Here is a 25,612-nt window from a genome sequence, read left to right on the forward strand (position 1 = left end):
GATTTCTTTTCTACCCTTTCCAATTTAAAACCAGGGACAGAAATACGTAAGCACCAACCCACACCCATTTAGACAATGGGTCTCAGTGGGAGAGGCAGGCAGATGGGTACTTCACGAGGAACCGCTTGGTGCCTGATGTGCAGGGTAGCGTGGCTGTGCTGCGTGGGCACGGCTGCAGCTGGGGGACACGATGAGTGCAGAGCTCTGGGCTCCTGGGGGCTGTGCCACCCCCTGCAGCACTCTTGCTTCCAGCAGGCACCAGCCCGTGCGCTTCCCCAGGCTGGGGGGCACCACAGCCCCAGCCCCCAGCCCCTCTCCCACAGGGACCAGCAGCAGCAGCATGTCACTGCTGTCCTTCACCTTGGGGGGAAGCATTCCCACTTTTCTGCCCCAAACACGAACTGCAGCTCACACAAGAATTTAGCTCAGCTCATGGCATTAACTTGGCAACAGCCGAACTCCTGAGATAATTTCAGTAAAATGTATTTGAGAGAACAAACCACATCACAGAACACCACAGCACTCTTGCTCCTGCTGCACAAGGAGCTGTACAGATGCTGAGGTGCAGCACTTCACTGGCAGAACTGCAACACAGGGAAGTCACCGGGATGCTCTGCAGCACTGGCGAAGCTTGATCTCCCAGCACAAGGCACAGGACACGTGGTATCAGAACCCATCACCCGAGGTACTGAGAGCACAAGGATGCATCAGTGAGGCTGATGGTGAGGCACAGCTGTGGTCATGCTCCCCAGTGGAGCTCTCGCAGACACTGTGACATGCACTGCCCTGAATTTACATCTGTCCAATTACTCATCAAAAAACAGCAATTCAACTCTAAACTAACATTTTCTCTTCTGCGTTCTTACTTGATTCACAAAAAAATCACAGATTATTTTCCCCCTTCAGGTTAATTAATTTAAAGGCTCACAGGTCTGTTGCGAGACAATATCCGACTCGGCTTTGGCAAAGGAGCAAGACTGGAATCTGGACTAAGCTCTTCTGCTGAGAAAGACCAAGTGGAGTTGTTCTGGAGTGAAGAAAATATGGGAAATATTTCCTCTCTTTCTTGTGGATAAGTATTTTAGAAGGACCTTTTTACTCCTTTTGCTTGTCTTGAGTTGATTGAAAGGGTCCTCAGGTCTCTCCTGGATAGATATTTTCATTACAGAGCAGAGTGATGAGGAAGATAAACAAAGAGGTCAGGGCTCCAGCTTTCCCTCCTTAGCTCCTAGAAGTCTAGTGTACAATGGAAATGATGCCCCAAAATCTTTGTTGTAGACAATGACCCAGTCTCTGCTCCAAGCACACAGCCAGAAGTTTGTACAAAGCTTTTATAGCCCTGAATTCTTTTGAGACATGAGTTTGAATCCATCATCCAGGATAGACCTCCTGTTGCGTCTTAGCCTCCTTTGCCTCTCAAGGTAGATGACAACTCCCAGAAGGACAGCAGCAATCAGGAGGAGGACCAAGCCTGCAACAGCTAGACAGATGACTGCAGCTTCTACCTGCCCTACAGGCAACTTAGCTCCAAAAAGCCTGACCTTCTGGGACTCATCCATATTCTCCAGTGGTGTCCCTGAGAGAAAAAACAAAAAGATTGTGCCAGTGAAAACCAGAAATAATACAACCGAAAAGAAGCTAAAGAAAGACCCAACACAATCAAAGCAAGTCAAAGCAGACCCAATCACTGTCCATCCGACAGACCCTCATCTCTCAGGTCACACAAATTTGAGAATAAATGGTTCTTTTCCTAATTCACTCCACCCCAAGACCTCAGAGCTGTTCAGCCCTATCAACTAACCACTGCTAAACCCACCATAAAGGAGGTGGTCTAAGGTTGTGTGAGGAGTCAGTGGCCAAGCTAGGAAAAGAACTGAGAAGAGAACATGCATCCAGACTGAGACTGCTGCGAGTTTCCCACCCTGCTCCAAGCTTCCCTCCCCCAGCTTCTGCAGTTGCCCAGGCCACCACTTTCCAGAATGCACTTGCTCAGCCACACCAGCAGTAAGTCACTTCAGATCCTGAGTTCTTAAGCTTCCACGGTGAGGCAGCAGAAACCTTTTGAGAAAGGCAGCTATTTGCCTGGATAACGGCTGTCAGTCAAGGTTTTTTGCTTCGTGAGCACATACATGCTGATGTTCAAGTAGAGTGTAAAATCAAATTACTTAAATATTGTCAGTACTGCTGTGACATTTCCTACTCCTCTTCTTTACACTCATTTTGAGTGAGGAAAACATTGCCGAGAAGAACACGGCAGAACTATCAGTGGAGAGGGACTGAAGACTTGTAGACAGATGGTTGTGTTTCAGCTGATCTAAGCTGGCTCTGAAATCAGCTCAGATGGATTTATTCAAAGCAGTTGAAAAAAAAAGGAGCATTTGTGGAGACAGATGAAAAGTCATGGGAAGAAATCACCACTATGATCTCTTCACACTTCTACCTCCAGGAAATAATCTAAGACGCCCCCATAAGCTTTGATTGAAAAGCATAAGAAAAATCATCTCCTTTGCAACATTCTCCTTTAAGACCCTTTGAATCTCTGCTTGTATGATAAATCCATACACAGAAGCACAGCAGGATGCGAGGACACTAGACTTTTTGACCTGACAAGGCCAAACAAGCCTAACAAGTCTGTCTTAGTTTTATCATCAGAGCACAGACATTTAGAGGACAGATAAACAAACTCACCTGGAACCTCCCTGTTACCCATCAGTAGCCAGGCCTCAGGCTAACACCCTGCCCAGCATGGCTGAGGAGAGGCTGTAAATGGTGGTTGTGCTTCTCCCTCCTCATCCTACAAATCTAGATCTCCATACTGACAAGAGTTCTCTTCCTCCTTTGCCACACACACACGCACACACACTTTTTAGCAATACAAGGTATACTATACCTTCATTGTAGTTTAGAACTTCAAGCACTGGCTCTGAAAGGAAACAAAAAATGGGTGACAAGGTGTTGGGCCGAACAAATCAAGTCCAGAACATGGCACTTCTGGCAAGGATCAGATCCAGATGCCAACACGGTTTTCCAAGGCTTGTATGTTTTCTTTTCTCCTGTCAATGTTTTCCCTCTCCACATCACACCAAGAGTGTTTTTGCATTACCTGCTTCAAGAGCAGACTCCCTCCCACTGCACAACCCTCTGAGAAAAAAGCACAATCAGTGTCTTTAAGTGTGGGCTTATCCCGGCTGGCAGGGTCATTTGGTCCCCCCACAGCAGGATGGGGGAGAGGACTGGAAGGGCAAAAGTGAGAAAAAACTTGTAGGTCAAGATAAAGGTAAGTGAAAGAGAAAACAAAACAAAACAAACAAACAAAACAAAACAAAAAGATCCCCACAAGTGGTGCAAAAGCCATCACTCACCACAAGCAGACTAATAGCCAACCAGACCCTAGGCAATGGCTACTTTGGAAAAACTTCCCCTCGGTTTTGTTACTGAGTATGATGTGCTACAGCCTGGAACATCCCTTTGGTCAATTTGGGTCAGCTGTTCCAGCTGTGCCCTCTCCCGGTCTCTTGCCCACCACAAGCTACTAAGAAGTAGAGAAGACCTTGATGCAGTGTAAGCACTGCTCAGCAACAGCTAAAACATCAGTGTGTTATCAGTGCTGTTCTGGTAACAGCACAGTACAGGCCGCTACAAAGAAAATTAACTCCACTGCAGCCAAACCCAGAACAGTGTCACTTATCTTTGAACACCTTCCATTGTTTCCTGGTGAAATGAGAAGCCTTAGGACATGCATTCAGATCACATGTAATATTCTTAATAACAACAGTTGCTAGCTGACAGCTGAACATTGCTTCCCAAACTCAAGCTAAAATAAAACTCATAACACCACCCTAGGCAAAGTAGTAACAAATTGGTTTGCAGAGTTTAACTCCAGCTGCAGGTGTTACCATATTCCAAAGGAATATCTTAAATTAATAGCAATTATCCACTCAATTAACTGGCAGTTTATGGTATGAAAGAGTTGCTAAGTATGATGCAAACACAGGATTTAGTAGCATTAGTGGAAAGTGCTGTTATACATTTCACGGTAACAAGCAGCAATATTTCCAACCTGGTTTAGGCAAGACTTCGAAGAGTATCTCCATGCCAGCATGAATATGATCAGATACATGACAGTGAAGCAGCCATGTCCCAGGGTTCCCAGCCAACATCTCCACCATTTCAAAGGTCCCAGGGAACAGATCCACAACATCTGCTCTGTAGCTTTTGCCATTCTGCCAAAGGGAAGGGAGACTGTTAGCATGCAGCGCTCTGTACGTCTCTTGAGTAATGAAGGATTCTGTTGGTGTCACTAGAGATCACGTCAGTGCTACTACAGTTTATAAAAGTTCTACACCAGATTCATAGAGCAGCTCCAGGGCTGCAACTGTGAAAACAAATACAACCTGGTAATGCCTAATCCTGAGAAGGGTTTAGCTAGACATATCAGCACAATACAGAGGCTCAGTCAGTTGGATCTGGATGTGTAAAACCACATCCCTTTCCTAGCTGGGTGAAGTTGCTGTGAAATCATTCACGAAGTTCAAACCAGAGTCACACAAAAGGGATGATATCAGTGGCCAGTCCCCATTTCATTATCTACAGGATATTCTTACCTTGTATATGAAGGTCTCAGCATGAAAATGGACTGTGTGGATATCAATCTCCTGACCCATTCCCAGCAGGTACCAGTTCACCCAATCTCCTTGGAACATGGTCAGCCCAGGCAAGTTTGCATAGAGCCTCCCATTGATCGCTGTGCAGTGAATAACATGCAGAAAGTAGAAAAGGCTGTTATTGAAATGGTAAAGATGCTGAGCCATCTCAGAAGAAGAACATGCTAGACAAGTTAGATGCTTCAAAGCTCATCTAGGAACTAGTGCATCGGTGTTTCATGTCTTCCATATGACAGTCTCCCAAAAAGTTTGGCGGTCTTTTTACAGCTCAGCTACTTATCCACTTTGTTAACAGAAGACATGACTTGCATACAAAGCCATACTGTAAGCTCATCTCAAATAAATCTCGAAAGCTACTTGCTGAAAACCTGGAGTCAGCCAGCAGAGAGAGTTGCTTCTGGAAGTCTCGATGTGTAAAATAGCTTTGGCTCAGTGCTAGGGAAATATATGTATATACATATATACACATAAAACTCTGAACCATTTGCTTACTGAACAATGAAAACAGGTAATTTCTGCCAAAAGGCAACCCTGTCATTATATATGTCTCATGCTGGCTGCACACATTATGTGCTGATCATTTGAAAAATCACTACATGGTAGAACTTCATTTCATAATTAGCACAGCAAGAAGGAATACTGCTTTGACTGCAAATGCAGGAAAGGAACCAAAACAGTGAGTGAGTTGAATGACAGAGCACACAGGGAAACTTCCATGTGTAGATGGCAGAGGGAAAAAGATGGAAAGAGACATGATCTGAGGACAGGAACGCCTGTGTTTAACTCCCAGGTGTGCCATAGGCACTTTCTGCAGCCCAAAACAAGCATTCAGCTTCAGTGTTGCTTTTGCTAGCTATTATAATAATTGAGTTGACAAATATAACTTAATGGACATGAGTATTTGGGGATTCTTTGTATCACCTACACAAAATAAGGAGTAGTAATAGCACATATAACGGAACTCTCTGCTCTTCTCATCTCATCAAGATGAACCCCTTGGCATTTGCAGAGAATATTTTAGGTAGATCCAGACATAATATCTAGGAAAATCAAACACCACATGAATTTAGAAAAATCTGTTCATTCTACTATTGCAGGAATAGTTTTCTTGAAAATCAGCTAAAAGAACTAGCCTGTGTATTGCAACCACACAGCCTGGTCAATTAACTTGAAACCTAACATATTGTTATGGTCCTAAGATGAACAGAATGACATCAGTCTGACATATTAATTTCACATTTAATATTATTTCCTCTCCGGAGTCACTCAGACACATTAGATATTAACCTCTCTGCCCCATGTCTTGCTATTCCTCCTGAGAAGGACAGCCATAATGATCAGCCTTCATTGTAGATCAAACATTTGTGTCATGTATGTGCTATAATACTGAGAAATACAGAATTTAATTATGTTTTTGCCACTGATGAGGGAAAAGAGGGATGGCATTTATTTTGAGTCAGGCTCTTGTTTTCTGGGCTTTTCTGACAACTTACAGAAGTCACAGAGTCAAGTTCAACTTTGCATAGATAGCAATTAGTGCTTAGGTGCCTAATAGACATTACCATGCATTTTGTTGCTTTCCACAAATCTTTCATCCAGTAGGTCAATATCCTTGTGATTTCCCTTACTGTAACGTTGCACATTCTCTTCCAAGTACCAGGACTGATTTTCATCAAAAACCAGGAACAGCAGAGCAAACTCCCTCTTTACATCCTTTCTGACCCCGCCAGTTTGCAGTGCCCCTTTCCGGCAGACCTTCAGGGGTCCAATCAGACCGCTGTACATATCCTAATCCGAACAAAGGATAAAAATCTAAGGCAAGGATCTTCTCACCCTGACTTTTGTACACAGCTCTTTGCCCTTCAGCAACCATGTTCACTGTTCCCTGCATCACCCCGCTTAAAATAAACTGTGCTACTGTATAAGTACTCTCATTGGTGAAAATCAGCTAGCAGAGCACAAGAGCAGTGACTATACATGCTCTTATGAATGCAAATCAAAAAGTCATAAACATGAATGATATCAAAATACTCTTCACTCTGTGGCTGCAAAAACATCTGCAACTTGAGATAAAAAGACAATGATCTCTGGATTTAATGTGATGCTTTACTGCAGGATCCATCAGGTTGTTTCCCTGTAAAATCAGTGCTACGACAGTAGAACCTAGCAATGCTCAAATCTCTCTGTTTTACTCATATGGCCTAAATTTGGATAATTCCTGCCTTTCTAAATTAACCCTGTTGATCTCACCAATACAAGCCAGGACTCACTAGGAGATGTTCCCACATCCTGCAAAAAAACTGAAGGAAGGTTAGTTTCAAGGTGACATAAAATTGCTTCATGCAGGTTTGCATTAGGAAAAAAATAATTGATAAACATAACAAATTTGGAGGATTCCCTCTCCCAGGAGAATGCTAGACTTATCACTAGATGGTTCTTATACCTCTCACCTGGGTCAATACCTAAACTGTATTCAACTCACATTGTTTTCTAGAGGGGACAAAAAAATGGTCTAAACATGGTTTTCTGGTTATAGCTTCTTCTGTTTTACCTTTACTGGGTCCACCATGGAGTAGTAGATCCAAGGGATACAGGCTGAATCATTTGGCCCTGGACCAGACCTCTCAGGAACTTCCCATTGGTATGTCACTATGTCACCTGAGGGACAGAGAAGCACCGTTAACACCAATGTGATAAACCAAGTTGCCAGCTTGCTGAGCAGCATGCAAAGCAGAACAAGAAAAGACGACCCTGTCTCAGAAGTGTAAATACAATTCTGATTTTGTTGGACGTTTCTCTTCCGTCAGGCACTGAAAAGCAGGATGGAAGCTCCCCTCTCACAAATGAAGTAGAGGGGTGACAGGAGGCACACACTAATAGGAGTTGGCACAATTCTGTTTTATTTGCCATGTTTGGAACTAGACCAGACCAAGGGAATTCTGCCTCTCTTCAGTACCAATGGAGCTTGAGATGATCATTCGTCTCTTTGAAGGATATTTATGATGCTCATTCAAATTCCTTTTTGAAATTACTGTTTTGCTTATTAGTAATACATTTCAGAAAGACAGGGCCCACCTGAAAGCCTGTCTGTTGCAGAGGCATAGCCTGCTCTGAAGAACGTGAAAGTTGAAGGGGACCAAAAGATTAAATAAATTCGCATCCGGAACATGAAAGAAATTGGTGACCTCAGTCAGCATTCTGACAAGCAACCATGCACATCACAAAACACACAGGTCATAAGGAAAAGAAGCAGATTTCTCCATCATGGCTCATCAGCCATGGGCTACTACCAAGAACTGACTAAGCTGTGAGCAGTGATCACCTTTCTCCTTCTTACAAACCATGCTCAGTATTAAGAACAAGGCCGTACAGAAAACCCGTGCTATGCTTATCCCAAAGTCACAGCAGAAATATGAATTACCCTGGGCTTCCCACACAAATGATGATCACAGAAAAAAGAGTGAACCTGAAAGACCAGTTATTGTTCAGTTCCAGGTCTCCGCCAGAAGAAAACAAGTATCTCTAAGCCTATTTAAAGAAACAAGCCTAGCTGTAGGCTAAAGTTAGCTTCCTAAGTTTGTACAGGAACAAGGCTTGAGAACATGGTGACTTACCAGGGTTTGCTATTTGTGGCTGCCCTGTCTGCCTTTCCAGCACCCCGTGTGCATGAATGGAGTAGGGTCGTGTGGCATTGTTCTTGAACACAATGTTAAGAATCTCTCCCACTTCTGCCCCCAGAAAAGGACCTGGAGACAGCAATAATATGCTATAGCAATAATATGTAACAGAAAAAACTATCAGTATATCTCCTAAGAATATTCGTACCACTTTTTCATTCTCTTCTCCCCAGAGATCTTCCCTTACAATATTTATGATGCTTCCTCTCTCTCCTCTTCCTTAATTTCTGAATACTGCTATACTAAAGTTTGCAACATCTTTATCATCCCATGGCGCTAGTTTCAAAAAAGACCAGTAATATTCAAATTGACTCAACAATGTCACAAATCAGAGCTGCAGCCTATTTCAAGTGACACACACTGCCTCAACTTTGCTGCTCTGTCACCACTTAAAGTCCTGGTTTCATAAAACAGCTGTCTCCATAGACTTCATCAACATTGCAGCATGCTTGTCCACTTCCCAAAGCCAGACTGCTTTTATCCCAACTGCATTTCTTTTCACAGCTACAGATTTTCACCTACATCTCTCAGACTGCTCTACAGAAGGCAGCAGTTATTTCTTCACAGCTAGAGAAATGCTGTTGTGAAAAATGCTTTGCTTGAGACATGGAAGAAATCTGGCAGCAAAGGCAGGCTTAAGAACCCAGCCTTCTAGGACAAGCTGTACTCAGGACCCCCTTTACTGCTTTCTCCATGGCTGGCAGGCCTGGACAACAGACAAGTCTGAATTTCTCCTCATGCTTGCACACACAGCAGATGTCTGAGTATGTGGGAGGCCTTCAGATTACAGCCCTTAACCACTGAATCACTGGCGTCCAAGTCCCACTGCTGTGTGAATGGAAAATGTACCCCTTGCACACTTCCTTACCTAGTATCCCCAGGTGTTCATCACCATTCATCCTGGCCTTACGAGTCTTGAAAGTCCCATCAGTGTACTCCCTGTAAACTGCTTTCTTGTACCGGGAGCCAAGCAGCCCATTCTCGTTGTTCAAAAATATATCGGCGTAGCTGAGAAATGCAGAACGAGTGCTGTGTTACTCAAATGCTCATGGGAAATAAACAGCTAACCTCTGGCAGGAGTTTTGCCAGCTGACAGTTTTCCCAGAGACCTGCTGCAGCTGCAAAGGTTGAGGGCAGCGGCTCCATCAGCACCCAGCAGTAGCATATGCACAATGTCACACCTGGCCATGTTGCCCTGACTGACTTTACCAAGGTCTACCGAAAAATCCTTGCCCAAGGCATCCCCAAAAGAGGAGCTGTACCTCTCTGTGGAGTGGCTGTGCCGCTCCCTCTCCCAGCTCCGGTCCGGCGCGTAGTCCCACTCCACCTCCTCTGCTGCGATGTAATAGGTGCGCACCCCCCTGTACGGAGGGGCAGGAGCCAGATCCCTCTTGCCGCACTTGGAAACGGAGTAGTGTTCCCTCATCCCAGCCTGGTAGTGATTGCTCGTCTGGCAGTAGATCTCAAAAACCCCTGAGGGAGGCAGCACAAACAAGGAAAACAGCTACTCTTAAAGATCCCAGGAAACAGCTGCTTCCCACGCACAGCTTGTGACATGGCTGACATCGGTATCTGCGCTGTGTATAGCTGAGTGTTTGTGTAGGGAGCTTGGTTGCCATAGGCTGAGATTAAAAGGGGTTGTTAGAGACACCAGTGAGGAATGGCACAACAAAATCCTACACAAAAATCATCTTGGGAAGCTGTCTTACACACACTGTAACCAGCTTATTAGATGTAAAGAAACAGATGAGGTAACAATTGTGCTACCACTGCTGGTTAAGTAAGAAGTCAAGCCTGCAAATGTTAAGGGGAGGAGAAAAGCTGCAGCAGCAGAGGCCATCACATTGCATGAATGAGACATGGCATTGCGTGTTTAATCCCAGACTGGGAAGACAAGGGTCTGAAATTAACGTGAACCTCTGCAAGCCATGGACAGCAGAACTGCACCGACATCTCTACTACTTGATTCTGAAAGATGTGTTTGCATGTTTCCATAGACAACAGGCAGCAAAGTCCATCAGGGCTATTACTACAAATATTTAATAGGAAGAAGCAGCAGACTAGAGAATCAGCCTGGGACAATATAGAACAAGATCCTGTATCTCCTGTTCTTCTCCAGAAGCAGATGCAAAGATAAGAGCTTTGGGGTTGTAAATGGGGCCAAACATGATCTAAAGCACAGCTCAGCTTGTAATGCTTGTAACACACAAGTTCACATCATGCTAATGAATCAGCCATAGGAGCAAATATCACAACTGGAGACTTTTCCTGACACTAAGTTAGATACATAGACACTTACCCTTGTTATCAGGTTGCATGAAGGCAGTAGCAAATGTGTGGGGGAACAGGCTGGTTGAATCTCTCCGCATCCCATTCATCTGCAGGGTATTTCCCTGAAACACAGCTCCATGTACATCTGCTTCACTGCCCAAGCCCAGAAGGTGCCAGGACACATTGTCTCCTTCACAAACATCCAGCCCAGGCAAGTTACCAAACATAAATCCGTTGATGGCTGCAAAGGAGAAAACAATTTACTCTCTGCAGGTAGACATCCGCCTAGAGATTCATTCTGTGTATATACTGGGACAGGGCAGGCCTGCCAGTGGAAAAGCATCTTCCTTGTAATTTGCCCCTGAATACACTCAGGACAGGCTTCCTGAGACAGCGTGTTTCTTGTCCAACATCCCACCCGCTCTGTAGCTTCACTTAATTTCAGCCCAATACAACACACAACCACTCCAGCATCCCAGCTCTGACTTAATGTGAATACCCGGACGTGTTTTACAGGTTCAGTCCCACTGTCCACAGAACACCATCAGGCCATACCATGCATCCTGTTTGATTCCTCAAAGCCATCATCCTTTTTCACAGAAGTCTCTTCCATCCTCAAATAGTACTTTATGTTTGCATTTAAATACCAGCTGAGGTTCTCATCAAACACACTGAAGAGAAGGTAAAATTCTTTGTCGATACCTTTCTAAGATACAATCACAATGATGGCTGTTAATTTTTAAAATCAACTATCCTTGCAGATAAAGCTGTTTTGTCTGGCTCTCACTTTCGTCTTTATCTTCTAACTTGGCTCACAGAGGGCCAGGGCTCTGTCCCTTTACTCAAATTGAATATTTTATCTTTCATTTCACAAGAGGCACCATTTATGCATTTGTCCTGATATTGCTCAAGTGAAGTGATCAACACGTGCCCAAGAATATTACTGCATTGTCTCCTTCCCCCACCACCCTTACATTTAGTGTAGGTTTTACCACCCACCCACATCAGACCTAAAAACAGAACTTGGCTGGTGGGGCAGGCTGATGACTATGTTCCACCCCTCCTTCCTCCTACCACAGGCCTGAATTTGTTTTTTGTTGTTGTTTTGTTTTTTTATTACCTTAAAATCGTAAAAATATTAATTCTCCTAAGAAATGCATCCCATATGATGGTGCGTTTCCCCATTAACAGAACATCGACTGTGCTGTCCAGATGCTCATTTTGGTATCAGCTTCCTTAGCTGTACCCAGAAGGACACCCTGCAGAGAGGGCTAAGCATTTTCCAGTGGGGCACAGAGGCATGTGCAGAATGGCTGTGCACCTGTCCCAATTAACCATTCATTAAAGGGTTGCCTAATATTATGGAGCCAGAACTGCTACCCCAGGTGGTTTTTCCCTGTCCTACCTTTCCAGACAAGTCTGTCTTTGTTTTGTTTACACCCTTTTAATGCCTGTAAGTGTTTCATCATTACCACAGCTCCTTCATGTAGTGGGCTTTATATATCCTTGATCCTCTCTGAAGATTCACAGTTCTACCCTAACGAACATGCTGATCTCTTCTGAACTCTTAGTTTAGCTACAACACGCCACCAGTGAAAGCAGGCAGAAAGCAAACTCCACTACAGATGCTCAGTAGAAGCTATTTTCAGATTTCTCAGCCACTGCCTGATCTGAACTGCTATGTAGGTAGGATGACAGTAGGCTATTTTTCTGCCACCTATTGTTTTTCACAACAAAAGTCTGTTAACATCTTGCACTTCCCCGGTATATTTATTTAGATTCTTCCCAGGACTTACTGCAATGAGTAGAACATCCCCGAATAAAATTCCAAGAGGAAGTTCTGGTCACCCTTCAGATTTCACCTATCTTTCATCAAAGCCATAGAACAAGATGGATTTTCATATGCTTCTTTTGTAGTCAGCTATGCTTGAAAATTAGCTGACCTTGCAGAATAAATAAGGCTCACCCAAACCTCAAAGCATCATATCATTCAAGCACACCATGTAGATTTTCATCTGTAAGCACGTCAAGATGGCTTTTTTGGTGTTTCTGAGATTGCAATGAACATTTCACATGCCTCTGAAAAAAGTACTTTGTTTTAAAGCAAAGCCCAGAAACTATTTCAAGGGCAGCCCTTGTGAGTCCAGAATGCTAGCCTTTCCCACCAGAACTGTGGCACACAAGTGCCCTGATGTTAACATGTTGTTAACATGACGTTAACATGATGTTAACAGACTTTAATTAGACTCTCTGGACTCACACTGTCGCACATTTGTTTTCATTGTGTTCCCTAATGTTTGCTGATGTTTCCTCTCTCTGCCAGGTTGTTTCCTTGTAACAGTGCAACAGGAAAATCCTTTTTACCTGTTTGTTGTTGTCATCCAAAGTGCCTGGCTTGCAGATGACCAGAGGGCCTACCAAGCCTGAACTGGAGTCTTTGACAGGGTCCACAGCAGAGCTGTACAACCAGGTCAGGCAGGGAGGGTCACTGGATGTCGGCCCAACATGCTTTGGCACAGTCCATCTGTATGTAAAGTTCTGCAGAGGTGCAACAGAAACACCATGCTGGGACAGACCTTTAAAACAGAGATTGGGGTGGTTATTCTCAAGGTCCCTGTACAAACTAGTTGCATCTTCTCACCAGTTACATTCACACTTGGCTTTCACTCATGTCACCAAAACAGCAGACGTCTCGAGGATGGAAGTGGAAGTATTCAGAGGGCACACACAGAGCTGCTCTCAGTATCACTGAAATTCCTCCCTGGTGTCAAGGCAGAGATGGGCATGGTGACAGCAAATAACAAAATGGATCCAGCTGCATCCGGGATGATGAATGTTGGAAGCGTGTGGTTACCTAAGCTGGAGTGCATTGGGAATGCTTCCCTGCTCACTGGGGTCTCAGACAGCTAGAAATGGTTTGAGCTTTGGTTTCCCAGTTTCATTCACAAAAATAGCACCCCTGGAACCATGCTCCCTCAGACACCCTCTCTGGGCATGAGCTTTGCAGAATGACTCCTCTTCTGAGGCCTCAGGCAGGCTCAGAGGACCAGGCAGGCTCCAGAGCACACCCAGTCTCTCCTGGATGCAGGAACTTCATAGCACGGAGGAGACATAGGCTGTGGAGCTCCACCACCAGGATTAGCATTAATGTGGTGGTTTTACCCTGCTGGGCAACTAAACTCCACGACAACCAATCTCTCCCTCCCTCTCCTCAAAACAAGAGGAAGAGAAGAAAGTATTATGTGACAAAACAGGTTCATGGGTTGAGATAAGGATAATTCAATTAAAAGGAAAATAAAGAGGGGGGGAATAGAAATAATAATAATAAAAAAAAGAAAAAATCAAGCAAAGGCCTCATGGAAGCAAAGATGGGACAAAACCAGTTACTCTCTACTTGCCATCAACAAGCACTGTTCTTCCACATCCTGGGAAGCAGGGCCTCAAAAAGTGTCTTGGTTGTATGGGAGGACAGAAGTCTTCATAACAAGAGCCCCTGCCTCTCCTTCTCCTTTTCTACCTTTTATTGCTGAGTGTGATACCTTGTGGTACGGAACATCGCTGTGGTCAGGTTAGGTCAGCTGCCCTGGCGATGACCCTCCTCGCCTCTTGCCACCCCAACACCTACTGGCTTTAGGGGGTTTGGAGAGCACCTTGATGCTGTGCCAGCACTGCTCAGCAACAGGTAACAGTGGTGTGATACCAATGCTGGTCTTGCTGCAAGTGCAGAGCACAGCACTATATGGGCTGCTGCAGGGAAATTTAACTCCTTCCCAGAGAGACCCAGCACAATTAATTTAAAAATGTTAGCCACAAACCATCATGGTACCGCATCCCTTCCCATGCCTTCCCATAAGACACTCCATGAGGCTGGATGCTGAACGGCCAGGAGGCTTTGTTAACAAACATCACCAGGATGGTGTCACCAACTTCAGCTTTTATCACAGGACCTACACAAACACAGAGAGTGAGTGTCAGCAACAGAGCAAATCCCAGGACAACCACATGAACCAAACAAGGCAGGGCCACCTTTGATCCAGGGCTGATGGGAGAAGATTCAGAGCAGAGGTAGATGGGGGATCAGGTCAAATGAGTTCATGCAGCTCCCCCTGTGGATGTTGCTTATTTATCTGACCAGAATTTTTCATTGATTGCTCTTTCAGTGTGTTTAGTTTAGTAGAAAAGAACTGTAATTTGTTTGTATGAAGTCATATCCAAGAATTCCCTCATTTGTCTTCCTATAGGAATGTGGCTGTTGCTGGCAACCCTAGTCCTTTTGTTTTCCCTGGCTCCCAGGGTCCAGCAAGACTCACAGTTAGACTGCATCTCCCATTCTATGTATAATTCCACCACTTAACTTATATTCAGCTGCTTAATACTTCCTTGTGTCTCTTTCCCCACAAATCTGTATATTAATCCATGTGCTCTTTCCTTCTGTAGCCTCTCCGGGTATCGCTGTTGCTAATTTCTGGTGTCATTAGATTATTAGTCACTGTTGATGCAGGGAACTGGACCACACCTATGTGCTTCTACTGTGTATGGCACAGCCTTCATATATGATTCAATTCCCTCTGAAGATTCTCTATTTTCTTCTCTCATCTTTCTTTACCATCTTCACTGATACCTGGCTCTAACAGAGAGAGCCCACGTGGGAGAGGAAGCTTTCTGTGAGAAAGTGGGGTTTGTACTGTGCCTTGAAGATAGTCAAAAGCATAAAACTAGGGGCTAGTACTGTGACCTGTTTAGCTCTGGCTATAAACACTGCTTTGTAGCTCTGATTACTGTCAGAAATATACTGTGTCCCTCAGCCCTTACTACTGACCTCTGAAGACTGCCCCAGCAGAAAAGCAACTCCCTCTGCTTTACCATCTGACATCCTAGGCCTGTGTGCCTCAGTCTTAAGTGTAACTGCTGTAAAATACCTCACTACATCAAGAAACAAAGGCATAGTTAACTCCTGACATCAGCCCATTGTTCTCACTGGCACTGAAAGAGGGTTTGTGTTGCTGGATGATTCCTACCAAGTATCCCAAGGTGTTTTTCTTCTTCTGACTGCTGCTTTTCCTCACGGAAGCTTTCATCAGTATATTCCACATACTTTGCCTTCCAATACACTCCCCCAATTCGGTAGAGGCTACGCTTGAAATACTTCTCAGCAGGGCTAAAGGCAAAAAGCAAATGTCAGGTCATTTTTATGGAAATCAGTCTTTTCTCCTGCTTCCTCCCCACAGCCCTACTCCCTACAACATGCCCCTCTGGCAATGCCAGCAGCATCTCCAAATTAAGCAGCTTTCCCAGACAAGGGGAGCATCTCTGGTTTGGAATAAGCACAGCTCATCACTGTGAAGCATTTTCACCCTCCAGGCTCATGTCAGCTGTGTTCAGGGAGCACTGCTGGCACAGGGACCTCTCCCAGCTGAAACAATCAGGTTCAAAGGCACAGGTCTGAACAGCATCTCTCTATACGATATGCAAAAGAGGGCAGTGCAGTAAATGGGAAGATGGGACACAGCCCAGGGGACAACCGCAGTCATAACTGTAAACACACAACAGCTGTAAGGAGAGATTTATCTCCTTTGCCACCACCCTCTCCACCACACACACAGATGTAACCTGCCTTGCAGGAAAAGCAGCTTAGTTACAAGCACAAGTCACGGGTCTACATAGCTTGCAGTTCTATGGTCTGGAAGAGTTGCTGCATGGCTTTGGGTAAATCATTAACCTCTCTGCATTTCTACTTCAGTCTCCAACAGCTTCCCAGAGGAGGGAAGGGAGAGGGAGGCATGCCCTTCTTTCAGTTTCAGAAACCACTGCTATCACAATCATTTGACACATGGAATGGAAAGCTGTCATGGAGATCACTACATTTAATTTCCTAGAAATTGCTTGCCACAGCAAGGCTACACTGAAGCATATCTGCAGACTAGCTCTGCCACCCTGTGTCTGCTGCAAGACGCACTTGCTTAGTAGCTTATCAGATCTGTGGATTTCTTCCTAGGTCAGGCACACCAAGCAGAAATGAAGCCCAGAGAGAAAAGCAGCAGCTTATGTTCTACATAAACTGGGACTCTTGGAGTCTGCAGGTAAGGCTACAAAACACAGCAGCACACTTCCATGTGAAGTACCCTGAGATACCTAGTACTGCGTTTGGTACAGTCCAGCTACAGCAGCTGACATTTTTATTTGGGCTAATCCATGTGAATTGCAGATATGTAGTTTACTAAGAAGAAAATCCCACATTTTCTTCAGCAGCCTCCCCTCATACTAGAAACCCCCATCAGCCTTTTGCTTACCTGCCTGCCTCACTCAGCTGTTTCCCGCTGCTTTGGTCATGTCCTGAAGGTCCATAGTCCCACTGCAATTCCTTTGCAGCTATGTAGTATTTCCGAACTTTCCCCTTCAGGGCAGGTTCCAGAGCTTGCCGAGAACAGGGCCGGACTTCGTAGAAAGCCCCCATCCCAGCTGCCCAAAACATGGTGGAGGACACACAGGCTTAATGCCTCTCAGCCAGCAAACAGTCCCACCTTCCTACCACAAACCAGCCATTCCTTTTCTGTTGTCCCCAAAGGTACATGGCTGGGAGGTGATTAGAAGAATGATTTGAAGGTCATTAGAAGGTGATTTCCCACATAAAGGAGTTTTTTCTGCTGGTAAGCAGAGCTTCTTACCTTAAATATTGGACGCTAGATAAGCATGGACAGAGAGCAAACAGAGCCTTCTTCTCTCCTCAGATGTACCATGCCAGGGCCTCTTACAGGGACTACTGTTCTTAGGGCACTGCGTCATTTTAAGTTTCAGCTGTGCCAGTGTTCACCAGTGACCAACATGGAACATCATACAGTGGTATAAGTCACCCCTAGTAAGCTTGGCATATATATTAATAACCAACCCACCCCAATTTATACAAGACAAGGAATCACCCATTCAACTATGGACATTTTTAATGGGAATGCTGCCCAAGGCACTGTCCCCTACCACAAAGTACATCACAAGATCACACTGGGAGAAAAAAGGGAGGCCACCGTGTGGAACACATTCCAGTGTCTGCCTTACCTTGTATGTGATCATTGAGCTGACAGCTCAGGAGCCATCTCCCAGGGTTACTGGGGATCATGTCTGCTGTAACAAAAGTGGCTGGGAAGAGGCTGGCCACATCTGTCCTGTGGCCTCGAATGTTGAGTGTTTCTCCATGGAAGTAGGCTGTATGAACATCAATTTCATTGCCCATTCCAAAGAGATGCCATGAAACGTGATCCCCAGCACACATTGTCACCACAGGGAGATTCCCAAACACAAAACCATTAATAGCTGAAAAAACAAACAAGTCAAAAATCAGAGATCAGAAGAAGTGCCTTCAGAGCTTCTGCCTGCAGCTGACAATACAGACAGATTTGAAGGATAGACCTACCCAGAACTCATCCTCCTCTTCTTCTGGAGAGCTCAGTTCCAGAAGTCATTTCCTAACATGAAGCACATTCAAAATCTCCAAACAACTAAGAAAGGCTCACTCAAGCCAAAGATTAGATCAAAATAACATTTTTTCCCCTGGAGTTGCTCCACTGTCTCTATGACATCGTTTGCTTAGCACGTGATCTCAGAGCTTTCTACTATCCCTTTTGCCTCTACCTGCAGCCTGGTATACAATGGCAGAATGTGCGTTTCAAGATACTAGAGCACTGGCACACCCAGAGTATCTGGGCAAAGTCAGTAACTTCACAAAGATGACACTGACCGTGCATTTTGTTGCTCTCTTGGAACTCTTCATCTTCTTTGTCTACAGAGCCTGGATCTGTGCAGAATGACGCAATGTTCTCATCCAAGTACCAGCTTAGGTTCTCATCCACCACACTGAACATAAGAAAGAAATCAACATCCATATCCTGGCGTCTTTGAGAAGTGCCAGTCAGTATTCCTAGGGTAAAGAAAAGGTGAACGATTACCCATCCATGCAGAAAAGCAAACATTGGTTTTAAGGGTTTAAAACACCAACAGAAGAATAACTTCTTATCACACAAGTCAGAGACAGATGCTTTCCCCACCATTCTAGCACGGCTCACTTCAGAGTTCTAGCAATTGCATCCACTTCTAGTACACTGCTGCTACTGCATGTCTCAATCCTATGCAGCTCTAGCTCCGCATGGCTGAACTGCAACTCCCTCAGTGTTCTCACTTCTGCTGAAATCAAACAGTACCCCTAGTTTTTTAATATATAAACTAGATCTCATGCAAGATTCCCCCTCCTAACATGGATTTAAACAGCCCTCTCAGATCAAGAAGCCTACAAGCTCACCTGCCTGGCCACTAGAGGATAAAGACAATGAAATGATCAGAACCCAACCAGAACACAGGTACTGTCTTCTTCAGTCATGTCACATTTTCCCATGAGGCTGGGAGCTGCCCGCTGGAGTATCTTCTCATCCCATCCTTATCCAAGTCACCAGAAAAATCTTCATAAAATGAAACTCAGCTGCTTTCCCTGGGAATTTTTACCTTCTTTGCATGTAAGTAACGGCCCAATTAACCCAGATGCAATGTCCTTTGGCGCATCAATATGAGAGTGGTAGATCCAGGTCAAGCAGTTTGGATCATCAGCAGTTGGGCTGTGATCTTCAGGAACAGTCCAAGTATAGGTGTAATTCCCTCCTGGGGGGACAGCATCATCCTTCTTCTGATCCTGGGGGGACATATCAGGATACAGGGATCCTAGAACAATTGAGCAATCACAATATCCATTCAAGAAGAGCAGAGATGTCCAAACATGTAACCTTATACTGAGCCTCTCACACTCAGTAGATAGCTGTGTATATATATTTGGGTAGCAGCTTTCAAAGCAAGACTCAGCATCCCAAGGTTGAAATAGCACTTAATATCATTCATTAAAGAGAAACTGAGTCACAGAGCCCTTGTAAGGCAACATGTCAAGCAAACAGATCAGCACAGGCTCAAAGGTTATTCCCATTCTGCCTACTGCTACTTGGCCTTCAACAAGGCCATGTGTAGCTCTTTGGTCTCATACTTTGTCATTCCTGTGAAGCTCAATGAAGCTTATCACACTCATGGCTCTCATACTGCAACACTTTAAATAACGAATATAACATTTTCTATGCCACTTTCCCACTAGCAAGCCTTGGGAGCTCTACAAAAATCAAGCGATCTGGACCGTGTACTTTAATGCCCAGGTCACAAAACTCCTCCCAGACCCATAAGCCTACAAACCCAACATTGTGACTTCACTTAAAGACTGAAATACAGTTGCTTTCCAGCAATACAGCTCTGGGCTAACCAAGTCTGTGGATTCTTTACAGACATTTCTCCTCAGTGTATACTCCTCAGTTCCCAACCAGAAAAATCCATCTCCATTATGGCAGCAGCTCATTTACCTTCAGAGTCCTTTTTGTAGAAGACACCATGAGGATGGATTGTATATGGCCGACTAGCAAAGTTTTTTAGGTGTACTTTAATGGTATCCCCCACTTCTGCTCGGATGATGGGTCCAAGGAACCCCAGCCAGCCAGGTTTGTGAATCTCAGTGGTGTAGGTGGAGTCTGTATATTGCTTGTACACAGATTTCTTGTATGTGCTTCCCACCCTGTCTTTGCCAGGCTGCAGGAACATTGAGGCCTTTCTGTTAAATTCAGAAAAGAGAAAGGCACCATGAGTAATGCATTATACAAAACAGCTTGTCGGTAACAGAGGAGAGTAGCGATGACACGTAGCTTTCTCAGGTAAGCCCTAAAGCTTTCGGCATCACAGAGAACCTCCCATGCTCTACCCTAACACACCCTAAGCCAGCAGCGAACTTTCTCTTCCCACCTATGGCTGCTGTGACACAGAACACAACCTATTCACGAAACAGTGAGTACTGGGTGATAGAACTGTCTGCTTTGGAGCACATGAAATATAACAGGACACTGGCCAGTTTATACCTTGGTAAGCCTGGGGCTAGAGCCACAAGTACAGTCAGATACCAAACTCCAGCTGATACACAAAGCCATGGCCTCACCCTCCATTTGTCATGAAAGGACAAAGTGCACCCCTGAACTGTGCAAACAAAGAATGAAAAAGATGGAGCTTCTCTGACAATCACATGTAAGTGACGTGGGAAGACCAAAGCCCTTCCCACTCCCGCTTCCGCCTTTGTCGGTCCTTTGGAAACTTATCTCAACACCTTTGTGGGGTTTGCTGCTGGATCACAAGAAGGGGTGAAAAAAGAATCTCATGAGCTCTGTCAGAAATCCAGACTAAAAGATGCTTTTCGACTCAACAGATTCTTAGCTACTTGTAGTATGACAGACAAGTCAGGCAGGTATGTACTCTGCACATAATCAGCTTTCAGAGTTAAAAACTCATACAGGTACTAAAGTTCAACACAGGAATATATTTGCTCTTTGTGACTATGTCTTAGTAGATAAGAGATGAGTCATGGTACAGGTATGAGTAGGACAGGCCTAAGTGAGAGCTCGGGTTACTTCTCTCACCCCCTTAGAATCAATCATGCTACAGCAACATACATGGTCCTGAAACAGAGGCAAACTCAACACATTGCTCCAGAAGACGAACAGTGGAGGCAAAAACCAATTAACATTGCCTTTGTCATTCATTGTATAGCTAGAGCCCAGCCCCTCACAGTCTAAAGCTCATGTTTCTGAGGTCATCCCTGGAGCCACTATTATCAAAGTGTATGGATAATTCGTATTTTTTTCATATCTGCCTCTTTCCCTACATAGTTCATTTCTTCCAAACAAAAAACATTCTTCAAGCATTTTACCAATTCTAATATTCATATCGAATCCTTTTCTTATTGCTAGCAATTTGACTTCTGCAGTCATTGTACAAGTCCCAATAACCAATTCTGTGCAGTGACAGTTTAAATACTTCAAATTTAATAGTCGTTAGCTTCATTTTCTTCTCTTCATGTATTATGAGAGAAAGCAAACAAAAATCACTGCATTCATTATCACTGCAGGAATTGGTGAAAACACCTTTATTTAGCCTGAATTTTGGGGAGTTTCCTTTTCTGTGAATAATTTGAGTCTATTCAGCATCTCCTGAGAACGGGGAGTTTCTCATGCTAAACTGGTGGCCCTTGTTTTTCCTTTGAACCCATCCTAGTCCAGTTGCGTCACTTTTGAAAGAAAATGTTGAAACCCCCGAATGTTATTTATTATGGCATGTGAGGGTAAACAACAGAGCAAGTCAATAAACACAGTTCATCATAGAAAAAGGAAATAACGCAAATGTCTTAAAAAAGCTGTGGAAAGCAAGACCAAAAAAAATCTAAACAAAACAACAACAGAAAAAATGTCTGGGGTTTTGAAAACCAGAAACAAAAACTGCTTTTGTAGTGACTCAAAGCAATTACTGCAGTTTCCAGATTTACTTTTCCCACAAAAACATTTTTAAAACAACTAAGGTTTCACTCACGAAGCTCCATCCAGTCTAAGGCTTGAAATCCCATTTACATAAGAACAAGCCAGCTTCATTAAGTCATTTACATCAAGGTGAAAACTCATCATGTTTCAGGATACATAAGCTGATCACCAGCTGGAACTAGGAAAATTAAACCTCAGGGCAGAGTATTGCACAATCTGTTCTATTATAGAGTGTTTGTACTTCCCTCTAGCATAACCAGCACTGGTCACTGGATGCTCCACTAAACTGACCATTCTTTTTCCCACTGGTACAGTTTCGTACGATAAAACAAGTTAACCATTAAGCTCATAAAGACCAGACACTTGATCCTGTCTCTTGCTTGCTTAGATGCCCCAGAATACTCGCATGAAGTTACCCAGAAAATTACTAGTTTAAGCTAGCAGACTTTAACCAGACTCAGTTCTTACAGAGCAAAACATACAGGCTATGTGCAATGCTTTGATTACTGAACATGTTCTTTCCCGTTGGAGCATAGTTCCAGTCCACCTCACGGATCCCCAGGTAATAGACTCGGGTGATGCCTCCAGCAAACGTGGGTTTTGGCAAATGGATGCAAAACAGCAACAACCAGAACAATTCCATCGTGGCCAGAAGTGAATACTCTTTTGGAGGATAAGCCTGTTTGGGAGAAAAGGAAAAACAAACATAGTAAAACAGAAGCAGAATGACCTCATAACTTTATCCTAAATTAGCTGGTTTGAAACTACGGGACATTTTGAGAGCGTGTGAGGACATCAGGTAGAAGTCCTGCTGTGGTCATTAAATACCCATGGGGTCTGAGACAACAAGGAAATCATCCCCATAACACACAAGGTGAATGGAGGTTATGCCAGTAAACCGTGCTTCTCTCATAACAGTTTAACTTATTGCTTTGTCTTTTGAACAATTTGGCCACATTACATGTTTCATAGCATTGAGGAAATGCTGCTAATTTGGTAAGATTTCACTCGGTAGGGGATAAGATGAACAGTCACAGTGTTTGTTAGAAGAGCAGGCACCCATAAATATCTATGCTGTGTAACCATCTTAAGGCCTGGGAGTCCTGAGCAGAACGCGCCACGGGCAGCGGAATTTAAAGTGATCAGTTTTTCACCAATACCGATGTCCCAAATCATCTTAAAGGTCCACGTACAAGGCAAAAGAAAATAATCCTGAACAAGAAACTTTATTGTTAACTGTTGCCTATATCCCTCTGCTCTACTAAGCCACCTGAGAAGTATGACTTAGTAACTATCAAGTAGTTGTAAATTTTAACTTTTTTCAAGATTGCTCTTATATTAACTATTTTCTCCATAATCTAGATCATGAAGTAAGGACCTCATAAAACTTGTGATTGACAACAAGCTTGGTGTATGCATGAGAAATACTCTGAAGACAGATCCAATGCAAGTTGCAGAAATTGTATGAAATTGAACCAGTATTCACAATATTTTATCTTGTTGAAAAACTACCTGCATAAAGAAGAAACTGATGCAATATGGAAGAGTAGAATTACACCAGAGGATAAAAAATAGCTTGTGAATAAAATGGATGAGAAAATAAATACAAATCACATGAAAATGCTTGTGAAAGATCTCATCTGGTGACGTACTTAAAGCTGGACGCAGCCAATAACCAAACTGACATCTAAAATATATGTCCAGCTCTTTATACACATAAAAGCAATCTTGAAAAAGCTCAGCAGAGAGAAACAGGAAATGTGAGAATAAGAAAAATGCGATCTATCAAGGATATTTAAGGTAATCAGCTTTCTTTAACTTCAAAAAGAAGGGGATGGTGACATAGCACCACATCAAGCAGATCGGGTTTTGTTTGCTTTTATAAAGAGGCTTGTCATTATTTATTCTCTTGTCTTTGGTAATAACAACATGAATTGGAGGTTTATTTGCGGTAAAAGTAGATATTCTGTAAGGTTTTGGCTAGCACGGCATCACACTCAAATGGCTTTCCCAGGGAAACTGTCAAATCTCTTACCAGATCTGATGCCCAATACATGTGATTCGACCCCAGTACACTCCAACGGACAGGACACCTATTCATATCACTTCCAACCCATAATTCTGTGATTTCCAAACATGCTGTCCTACTCTCAAAAGCTAATTATAATTAAGTATTACTGATTCCAAACATTCACTAAATTTAGAAGTTGAAAGAAAGCATCTCTCAGCGAGGGCTGCTCGGCACGCTCAGCCAAGGCCTGGGCTCGGGGAGCTGCAACCCGCAGCCAGCACCAGGGAGACCGAGCTGGGGCTGGGCGCCGCTGAGACTGGGCATTCGGTGTGGGCTAATCTTTACAGTCTCTGATCTTAACGGCTTTGACAGCAGTATCAAATCCTAGGAAAGGGCAAAGCTTAGACTGCATACCAAGAACGAGCAGTGACTCTTGGAGCTGGCCAAGAAACCTGCCTCCCGACAAGTCCCTGCTGTGTCAGCCCGCGGTTTCTACGTGACCGAGTCCCTGCCTGCCACACTAAAGTTCAGCACTGCATCATCGGTGCATTTATCTGATAAACCAGACTAGACCAGAAGCCATGGCAGGCTAAATGCCATGCGAATTTGCTCTGGTGTTGAGCAAAAAAGTCAAGGAAGAAACCTTCCGGACAGCCTAACGGGGGTTTTCGCAGCGGTCCCGTCCAGAGCTGGTGCTGGCGCCCGAGCACAGCGCTGCACGGACCTGCGGCACACTGGGAAGCGGTACAGCCTCGGCCAACCGAGACTCCCCAGGCTAGGCTGGCTGTCCTCACATTGTCCTCACAGCATCTGATCACCATCTAGTTACTCTGCTAATGCACGGCGAACAAAGTCAATAACCTTTACATTCTTCTTCCAGAAGTTCATTTTTCATTGAAATCTATGACAAGAAAAAAAAATAATCCAAACTGTGTGTTCTGTTCGTCAACGAACCTCGATGTTTTATAGCAGAATCTTCACTCCCAAGAGTTACTGCTGCTGACCCGTTAATAAAACCGGAGTGGCAAACAAATAGAAAACCTAGATTTTAACATGTTCGCTGGCCGATCAACCCCCGTTTCAGCGGATTAACTGTATCAGCCCGCGCGCTGGGCTCTCCCCCATTTCACCCGAGGAAAGCCACTGCCCAGGGGGACGCGCACCCAGCGTCCCGACCCGTCCCCCCCACCCTTACTTTGCGGAGCGGGGCAGGCGCGGGTCCCGACGCGGAGCCGTCAGCTGGGAGCCATTGCCCTGCCGCGCCCGCAGCGCAGCGCGAGCTGCCGTGCACGCACCGAGCACCGCCGGGGACAAAGTCTGGGCCGTAAAGCGGGGCGACGCCTCGCCGCGGGGGGACGGCCGGCTCGGGGCTGGGGCTGGGGCCGGGGGCACACGACCCGCCTCCGGGGGCCGGCCGCGGCGACCCGCGCCCGCCGCGCCCGCCGCGCCCCCGGGGCCGCCCCGCCCGTCCCCGCCCGCCCCCCGGGGCGGCACCAGCCTCCGGGACCGGGCCCGGGCCCGGGCCCGGGACCGGGCCCCGCCCTTCCCCTCCCGCGGGACGCGGCCCCTTTAAAGGCGCCCGGGGACGCCGCCGGCGCCGCTCCCCCGGGAGCACAACAA

General features: G+C 44.9%; 1 protein-coding gene across 1 annotated transcript; it reads right to left on the minus strand.

Moving 5' to 3' along the window:
* Positions 1-467: 467 nt before the first annotated feature.
* HEPH (hephaestin) lies at positions 468-25,427 on the minus strand. Its single transcript, XM_035541185.2, has 21 exons — positions 25,188-25,427; positions 22,464-22,660; positions 19,990-20,234; positions 19,100-19,312; positions 18,342-18,521; positions 17,663-17,917; positions 16,903-17,071; positions 15,631-15,770; positions 14,428-14,559; positions 12,977-13,188; positions 11,168-11,318; positions 10,641-10,853; positions 9,604-9,814; positions 9,210-9,349; positions 8,279-8,410; positions 7,216-7,322; positions 6,227-6,452; positions 4,605-4,744; positions 4,061-4,223; positions 2,891-2,923; positions 468-1,576 (listed from the first exon to the last, which is right to left on the minus strand). Exons 2-21 carry the CDS (start codon positions 22,622-22,624, stop codon positions 1,332-1,334), a joined length of 3,468 nt encoding a protein of 1,155 aa, XP_035397078.1. The 5' UTR covers positions 22,625-22,660; positions 25,188-25,427; the 3' UTR covers positions 468-1,331.
* Between the last annotated feature and the right edge of the window lie 185 nt (positions 25,428-25,612).

This window comes from Cygnus atratus, chromosome 13 (genome assembly GCF_013377495.2).
Source record: "Cygnus atratus isolate AKBS03 ecotype Queensland, Australia chromosome 13, CAtr_DNAZoo_HiC_assembly, whole genome shotgun sequence".
In the NCBI taxonomy this organism is placed as follows: Eukaryota; Metazoa; Chordata; class Aves; order Anseriformes; family Anatidae; genus Cygnus; species Cygnus atratus.